This window comes from Adiantum capillus-veneris, chromosome 9, assembly GCF_014529385.1.
Source record: "Adiantum capillus-veneris isolate H3 chromosome 9, ASM1452938v2, whole genome shotgun sequence".
NCBI classification, from domain to species: Eukaryota; Viridiplantae; Streptophyta; class Polypodiopsida; order Polypodiales; family Pteridaceae; genus Adiantum; species Adiantum capillus-veneris.
The window spans coordinates 123,803,614-123,812,528 of record NC_140939.1 but is presented as its reverse complement, the minus strand read 5'-3'; the positions used below and the strand labels follow the sequence as shown (position 1 = coordinate 123,812,528).

Below are 8,915 nucleotides of genomic sequence, written 5' to 3'. Positions count from 1 at the left end.
TCACAATGAAACAGTAATATCCGAACAGTAACAAGAAAAGGTTGCAAACCAATTACTGCATGCTACACCCAGAAGAGGTACCCCAATGAAATAGTTCTCAAACAATTAGTGACTTAGCATCACAACAACCAATCATGCTGTAAAACTAGAGTAGAAATAGGTACATGGTGTTTTTTTAAAACAACTTTAGTTCAGCACCAACGTGAGAGTTTTATGCCTTTGTTTGACCATCTCCATAGTGTAAAGCCTTAAAGAGGAAAACTCAGCGACACCCCACACAACCAATGTAGTGGGCTACATCAACACTCAAATCACTTTCCAAGACACACACAACGCAGAGCAAAGCTAAGTGAGGGGAAAGATCATCCCTCACCTTGTTTAAATAAGTGCAAGTAGAGGACACTCCAACCGAAATCGAACAGAGAGTCCCACGAGATCCTTTTACAAGATCGGCCCGCAAGTATGTAGGCCATCCAGCTATGATATTATTCTAATAGGAGTCAATGGCGATGGTGCACGGAGGAAAGAGAAGGGGGAGCCAGAGAAAACAATACTATGCAGTAGGCAAGGAGAGAGCATGCAGAAGAGAGCCTGCTTGGGAGGAGATAAAACTTTAGAGACATGTACCTGATTATGCCAGGGTTTATTAACCCTTTGGAAATGAGTTTAGGGGTGTGTTTCCACCAGAGAGAAAAAAAACCCACCAAAGTGAATTTAAGGGTGAGTTCCCGCGAGTGAATACTAGCCTTAGCAATACAACTTGCTTAATTCTCCTTATCAAGATCAAGATGGTGTATAATCACCTCGGGGAGTTATACTAGGGATAGGTGAAGGGTCACACCTCAAGGTTCCCAAAGAATATAGGGAGGAGGACATGGGCCAAAAAAATGTAGCCCCTTTTACCAAGGGTGAGGTCCCACCTATCACAATAAGTTATGCTTATTATAGGGGATAGGTCATGCCAAAAGGGGTGATATTCATGCCAGACTCAAGGTAATCACCCACAAGACAAAATAACCATCTTCTATATCATTAGCTTCAAGTGTAAGTGTGTGTGTGTAGCTAGATGAAGCAATCATAGCCAAATGAAGTGACCGTGTTTGTGTGTGTTTGTGTGTGTGTGTGTGTGTGTGTGTGTGTGCCCACCCTTACCCAAGCACCATACTCAATGTTAAGGCAGTAGGCCCATTGAAAATGTGCCTACTACCTCATCAAGTTAATGAGAGTAGAATAGTCAAGTCTGAAGCCAAAGAGAACTATTATTTATTAAAATACACGAGTCTCATCGGAGCTATAAGTGACAATATTAACATAGAAGATTGTACTTTAGTCGGAGTTTTAAGGCTTTGTTCATAGACAGTCATAGAAGTTTTCCATGCTTTTACCAATTTCTACGAATAGTCCTCAAACAAACTGTCCATCCAAGAGTAGTCCGTTTGCAGGTAAAATGTTCCTGAAATCATAAGAATCAAAATAATCCACATGGGTAAGTAATTTTGGATTAACTTGCAATCTTAAACCAGCTGAGTCAAAGACTACAGTAGCTGTGAGCAGGAATCCACCAATCTATAGACAAAGAAAGACCACCTAACACATGTCAACCTAACAAGGAATTATAGACAGTGGGTCAATCAAAGCCTATAGACAAAAAAAATTCCAAAACCAACATCCTGGTCTCCAAGCTTTCTGGACAAACCTTGTGTTTAGGATGTGTGTGTTAAACTTATACTTATACACGAAAGAACATAAAAGTTCAAAAGACAACTGGCCTTAGACAAAGGATGCACAAAAATGACTCAGTCTTAGCTTCATTTTTTTACATCAAGTGAGAATGAAGTATCATTCCAATGCATTTATACATGAGATAGTCAAAAAATAAATATGGTTCGAAAATGGAGGAATCCAAGTTCTTTAGTGCCGGACAACAGCTAAGCCAAAAGGATCCTAAGTAAAGATTGAATTCTCACATGCATCCATATAAACAAGACAACAGATTCGTTAGCCTTGAATATGTATTACAGGTGTCAACGAACCTATCAGTTGTTATCCATGTCCTACTTAGAAGACATTTTAACTTAAATCTACTATCCTTTTTAAAGCTTCAAATGGTGCAAAGTATTTAGGAGACAAATATCCCTTCCAAAAGTAAGTAGATAAACCATAAGCAGTGTATTTCCACATGTCTTTACTATTATGAGAAGGCCACCACCTCTTCTAATCCAAATGTCAAAAAATTCCCTTAGTTTTAAAGTGAATATGATCAGAAGGCCACCACCCCTTCTGATCCAAGGATCAAAAGATCCCTATAATATATATTTTCTATTTCTTACAATTCTATGATTTATTCCAAATAACATATAACTTTTTGAATTACAAACCCCAAAACATAAAGCAGTATTTTTTCTTTATTTTTTTAATGTGATCAGAAGGCCATTATCCCTTCTGATCCAATTTCCAAAAGATCCCTTAAATATATCATTAAAAAATGAAGTATTTACGATATGATGTAATTATTCTTTCAAAAGTGGATGGTTAACAATTTTTTTCAAATGTTGTGATCAGAAGGCCATCACCCCTTTTGATCCAAGTGTTGTGAAGTATCCTAAAACATGAGCCAGTCACACAGTCAACCAACTGCTTATTAAGTTCAAACAAAATTGTATCAGACTAGTGTCCAACTTGTTAACAAAATATCATGAAAAGTGAATCTTTAAGTAGCCCAGATAGTTGCGGGCTAGTCTATTTCTCAAGATTAAAGTGCCATACAACTAGCAATTCATAAATTCTAGAAGCCCATCTGCTCCAATGTAAAAACGGTTAGAGATTTTCTGTTACAAACCAAGCACACAAGCCATGGTCTGCAACATCCGACACTAAAGTAAATTCAAGCCCTAGAACTAGAGTTATCAGTAAAGCCATGGTTTTTATGTAAAGCCCATTCCAGATGTCAATTTCTTCAAGATAAAGTCTCGACAATAGTACCAAGAATCACAACCTAGATCATTAAAGTCAAATTCAAGCTTCATTCATAGAGTTAAAACAGGCTTTTTAGTGTCAATTTTTTTTGGACAAATATGAGTCTTGTCAGCTTTGACAACCAGCTAGTAAGGTTTAGTTAAATCAAAACCATAGCTAAACTCACCAAGTCCACTACCATTAGATCCTTAGCTAAATTATTGATAGAACTAAGAGAGGTTTGAAAATACTAGAACTTCGACAAATATTAGAAATACTTCTTGTTCATAGGGCAAGTATAAGCCATTGTAAACCTTAGCTAGTGTTTTTTTAATAAAAACCGGTAATGAAATACATCAGTTCATAATCTATAGCGAGCTTTGGTTTTGCTATAATACACAATTCAATGATCAATTTCAGGTCAAGGCTAGTGAGGTCTAGGTACGTCCACAAAGCACATGCACTTGGTTTGGTGTTAACCAGACTGCAAGCCATACTAAGAGGTAGCGTGTATCATAAAAAAAGCAACCAGCAAGAGTAGAAACATATGGAAAAATCAGAGTAGCGGCCTTGTTGGCAAACCCACAATTCCTATGAAGTAACGAATGTCAAAACCAACCTAGTATTTTAAAGCTTGAAAAAACCAATAGTGCCTTAGTTACACTTATAACAGAGATAAGCATAAAAGTTGATGAGCAAAAAAACACATCATCCAATAGGTATGCAAACCACTAATCCATTTATTGCCTACAAGCAAAAAAACGTATCAAACAAAAGGTATGTCAACCACTACCCACAAGTTTAGGCAATAGTTTAGGCCAAGGAACACCCACATCTGAGATAGAAATTTCCCATTAAAGTTAGTAAAATTGTATGCTAACAACCAACATGCATTCAACCAGAAAACATTTAGCATAAGTCATAGCCTGAGAGTTTAACAAAGTCCATTTGATCTCGTAGTTATACTACTGTAACTATGGTAAGAGGCAAACCAAGCCAAGCCAAGGTCTGCAAAATCCTCAAAAAAAAAAGCTGAGGTAGAGGGCAAGTGTCTATTTTTTAGAATACTAAGTACTGAATCAGTAAAAAAACAAGTTACTATTTTGGTAGGATAACAATTTTAGATTAATACCGAACTTCAACTTTATTCGGGTAGGGCTAATAACCAAAGTTAAGTATCAGCAAGGTTACAACAATAGACTTGAAGAGATGCTAAGACAATTTCATTTCCTAGGGCAAGTAAGAACACTTTTTGTATTAGCCAAAAAGGGAAGCAGCCCTGCCATCCACTCATCCAATTACACCAGGGAGTAAACATTCATGTTGCTAAAAAGAGGTTGATTAAGCATATAAAATATTGAAATTTCAATGAAAAAAAGAACCATTGAGAAGAAGCAAAAATTGCTCAATCAATCCCAAGGTTTTACCAACAAATTTTAGTACAAGCATGACCTGGTTTATTGCCGCCCAATAAAAAATCAAATAAACAACAGACTATTGAGACTATTGATCCCACAGTGAAACAGTAATATCCAGACAGTAACATGAAAAGGTTGCATACCAATTAGTGCATGCTACACCCAGAAGAGGTACCCCAATGAAATAGTTCTCAAACAATTAGTGACTTAGCATCGCAACAACCAATCATGCCATAAAACTAGAGTAGAAACAGGTAAAGGGTGTGTTTTTTTCAGTTCGGCACCAGCGTGAGAGGTATAACTTTGTTCGACCAGCTCCATAGTGTAAATCCTTAAAGAGGGGAGCTCAACGACACCCCACACAACCAGTGTAGTCGGCAGACACCAACACTCAACTCACTTTCCAGGACACACACAACATAGAGCAAAGCTAAGTGAGGGGAAAGATCGTCCCTCACCTTGTTAAATAGTTGCAAGTAGAGGACACTCCAACCGAAATCGAACAGAGAGTCCCACAACCTCTGCTTATAGGATCAGTCTAGAGTCCAAGTATGCAGGCCATGCAGCTATGATATTATGCTAATAGGAGTCAATGGCGATGGCACATGGAGGAAAGAGAAGGGGGAGCCAGAGAAAACAATATTATGTAGTAGGCACGGAGAGAGCCCGGAAAAGATGCCTTCACACTTGAGACGAGAGAAAACTTTAAGGACATGTACATGATTATGCCAGGGTTTATTAACCCTTTGAAAATGAGTTTAGGGGTGTGTTTCCACCATAGAGAAAAAGCAACCCCACCAAAGTGAGTTTAAGGGTGAGTTCACGCGAGGGAATACTAACCTTGACAATACAATCTTGCTTAATTCTCTTTATCAAGATCAAGATGGTGTATAATCACCTTGGGGAGTTATAATAGGGATAGGAGAAGGGTCACACCTCAAGGCGCCCAGAGAATATAGGGAGGAGGACATGGGCCAAAAAAATATAGGCCCTTTTTCCAAAAACTGGTGAGGTCCCACCTATCACAACAAGTTATGATGATTATAGGGGATAGGTCATGCCAAAAAGGGATGATATTCATGCTAGACTCAAGGTAATCACTCACAAGACAAAATAACCATCTGCTATATCAGTAGCTTCAAGTGTAAGTGTGGGTGTAGTTGGATGAAACAATCATAGCCAGATGAAGTGACCAAGTGTGTGTGTGTGTGTGTGTGTGAGAGAGAGAGAGAGAGAAAACAAGAGAGAGACCTGCCAGTCTTGCCACAATAAGCTTCACCAAATTGACTAAATACGAAGGGTTTTACACTATGTTCCTCTTTCTAAGTTTTGTACGTTTTCTCACCTTCAAATTTAAAATTTAGAGAAGAGGAACCATCGTAAAAAAAAGCTTGAAAGCTTATCACAGAAGAACAAATTATTTCAAATACTTAGCAAACCTACATATGATAGAAAGCTTATCACCATGATGGAGCACTTTCTTATTCAGCCTACGAATTTGGCACACGTCGATGATGGCGACGCAGCATGCACCCGAGTTCGATTCAAGGACTCACAAGCAATTAAAGAAATCAAATGCAATAGAGGCTTAACTACGCTTCAAGAAAGCGGCACGGTCTCCTCTATAAGAGCAACGTATGCAAAAACAGAGAAGATTATGAGGCGCTTCGCGACAAACTGGTGCCCCTCATGGAGGAAGCTTTGACTCACACACCCCCTATGCAAGAGAAGTTGGAGAAGATTATTAGGCCCACCGCCACATTGTCTTGCACCCTCCATCGACATCCGTCTCAACTACTTCCTTTTCTTCTTTCTCGGGACACTTGGAGCTTCTGCAATGTGAAGCTTCACTTTTCTGTTAATGCAAAGCAGATTCAGTCTTTTTAGCCCTTAAAATATCCCAACACGCACATGAAAACTCTCTCTCTCTCTCTCTCTCTCTCTCTCTCTCTCCATATGCTAGGCGGATTATGTTGTGCAATGTGAACCTTTTACATATGCTCACGAAACCTCCTCTCGGATCACCAATCGAGTCAAAGCCCATGATGACATTATTCTTATGATTTTGAAAAAGCTTCGCATGCGCTTGACATTCGTGAACCCACTAAGATGTGGAGAACACTTTAGGGTACTCCCTCATGAGTTTTGGTGGGGATGAATTGAATTATGCTTCAATCTTTTCCATATGTAGACTTTGAAGCTTGTAATTACTTTCCACACAACTTTAGTGGTTTCCCACTAAAGACTAAAGTTACTCATGACATAGGGTTCGCGCAAGGCCGGAGTTGGAAATGGGGATGCAGCGAGGAGAGGATTCTGATGTAGGGTGCCTCTGAGAGGGGAGGCCCTAGCCGAGCAGCCCCGATGCTTCAGCGATGTGGCTGCAAGCAATGCCATCTCAGTTTGGGGACTATTGTAGCACATCGATAGACCCTCGTGCCAATGCGTTCCCCCCTCTACACACACACACACAAATGCAAGGGTTGTAAGATCATGCAAAAGGGTTTCATAGGACCTTGTTTGACTCTGGCTATGATTTGGTAAGTGTAGGTTCTTCTATTGGGTTCCTTGGCTTCTGGCTCTTCTACGGTAGCATTGGCTTTTTCTCATGATGTGGGGATTGATCCTTTGTGCCGTGCTCATGAGCTCAAGGATATGACTTAATGATGCATGGATTGCTAAATTAGCATGTGTGATGTACTTTTTGGATAGACGTGTCCCGCATGGGCCAATGATGGGGACGTCGAGCTCCGCCCACTTTTGGCTTGCTTTTGGTACTCTTCGTCAATGGAAAGCCTCGCATGTGGCAAATGGGAGCTTTGGCAGCGAGGGAAGTGTATGTTTCTAGTTGTAAGTCAATAACAAAGTACTCGTACACTTGATCCAATTCTTGGACGAAGACAACACGAGATGGAAAGAAGCAGATAGTTGGCTAATTAGTATAACCTCTACCACCCATGTATCGAAACAGCATCGCCGATTAATAGTTTCCCCTCAGGGATTTTATAATCATGTGATCACATCTTTCTACTTTGTTAATAACACTTGTAAACATGTTAATAACATGTTAACGTCTTTTCATGTTCACGAAATGCCGGTTTAGTGACTTGGGAACCGGCCAAAACCCCGTGGCGTTTTAGAGAAGCCTGTCAGGCTCGCCGGGCATCTGCGATTCCTGATGGTCTCCACTTGGGTCGTTAGTAAGCCCAATGGGATACATTATTCTAGATATAGGCGACCCCAACGGGCCTCTTGGGATATTGTCCTTGATCATCTTCTCAGCCATAGGTACTGACGTGTGTACTCGTGCAAGCAGCTTCACACAGTTGTAGTGCGCGGCTACATATGGCAGCTCGCTACACGAGGGTTGTGTGTGTGTGTGTAAGGTCATTCTTCGAAATGGTGCTTATCAAGGGGCACTTGGTCGGTAACGTGGCTGAGTAATGTCCTATGATAAGTATGGCACGTCGTAGTGGTGCTAGTCGATAACACGGCAATAATAGTATCTTTATGATGATGTCACCTTCCCTTCCCTTTATCAAATGCGGGCATATGGTTGGTAACGCGGCTAAGTTATGTTTGTATACAATTCCTATTCCCTTAGATTCGGGTGACACCTTGTTGGTAACGTAGCAAAATGGTGTCGTTCGCTAGTGCATGTTGTATTTTTTGCATATTGCAGCATTTGGTCAATAACACGGCCAAAAGATGTTGTAAATTTGTTTTGGTTTGCCGGTTATGCGGCTTGTATTGTTTTTTATGTGCGTGATTCATGCGATACTTGGTCAGTAACATGGCTTGAGTATTTCTTGGATCATAGTTTATGTATGATAATAATTATGGAAAATTGGCAGTGCTGTAGTGGCTTCTCCAATTTGCTCCGTATGGATAATTTTGGGGACCCTAAGCTGCTTTCAAATGTAGTCGATTTACATCAGGTTCACTTTCTCACCTACGAAATTCAATTTTGCTTTTAAGAAGCCTTCAAGATAGAGATAGAGAGAGATTAGATGATATGCCTTAAATTTTAGAGGTTCATATTATCTTCCTCTTCAATTTGATGAACCTCTAAAATTTAAGACATATCATCTAATCTCTCTCTATCTCTATCTTCAAGAAAATAAAGATTCACACCATGCAATGTGTGTGTGTGTGTGTGTGTGTGTGTGTGTGTGTGTGTGTGTTTTATTAAGAAACGAGCACCACGAGTCGGCTAGAAAGGCATTCGAATGACTTAAAGCTCGCACAGGGTTTGACTGCCCGCCGCCAGGCAACTAGAACATCTTGTAGATTCTCCAAATGGGCAAATCTAATCATGCTTAATAAATTGACATAAACAAACAGGTCACAAAGGATATGATCAAAGAGATATGGACGTGCCCAGAAGGTGAGATTAAGAAGGGAAGATGGAAGGTGTCAAGGTGCCAAAATAATGGCATCAAACTTAACGTCGAGTGAATCTTCCTGGAGGTGCATGACCATCCTCTCCGTAATGGAGATGCACCACTCTACTTCGCTAAAATGCTTTATATGCATTTTATC

General features: G+C 39.9%; 1 protein-coding gene across 4 annotated transcripts; it reads right to left on the bottom strand.

Annotated features, from left to right (window-relative positions):
- Positions 1 to 1,241: 1,241 nt before the first annotated feature.
- On the bottom strand, positions 1,242 to 6,286 carry LOC147451121 (uncharacterized). 4 transcript variants are annotated; one of them, XM_086520086.1, is made up of 3 exons: positions 5,988 to 6,286; positions 4,832 to 4,911; positions 1,242 to 1,453 (listed from the first exon to the last, which is right to left on the bottom strand). In XM_086520086.1, exons 1-3 carry the CDS (start codon positions 6,156 to 6,158, stop codon positions 1,405 to 1,407), a joined length of 300 nt encoding a protein of 99 aa, XP_086376212.1. In that variant the 5' UTR covers positions 6,159 to 6,286; the 3' UTR covers positions 1,242 to 1,404. The 4 variants fall into 4 exon arrangements, 1 of the variants encoding a protein (XP_086376212.1); XR_015189186.1 differs by lacking the exons at positions 4,832 to 4,911; positions 5,988 to 6,286 and adding an exon at positions 5,817 to 5,975; XR_015189187.1 differs by lacking the exons at positions 4,832 to 4,911; positions 5,988 to 6,286 and adding an exon at positions 5,838 to 5,971.
- Between the last annotated feature and the right edge of the window lie 2,629 nt (positions 6,287 to 8,915).

Bases quoted from the DNA above. Each gene is read 5' to 3' on its own strand.
- LOC147451121 (XM_086520086.1), bottom strand. From the start codon at position 6,158: ATGTCGATGGAGGGTGCAAGACAATGTGGCGGTGGGCCTAATAATCTT. The intron at 4,912-5,987 runs GTGCCGCTTTCT...CTTGGACTCTAG, and splicing joins TTGCTCTTATAGAGGAGACC to ACTGATCCTATAAGCAGAGG. The intron at 1,454-4,831 runs GTGAGGGACGAT...TTATGATTTCAG, and splicing joins ACTTGCAACTATTTAACAAG to GAACATTTTACCTGCAAACG.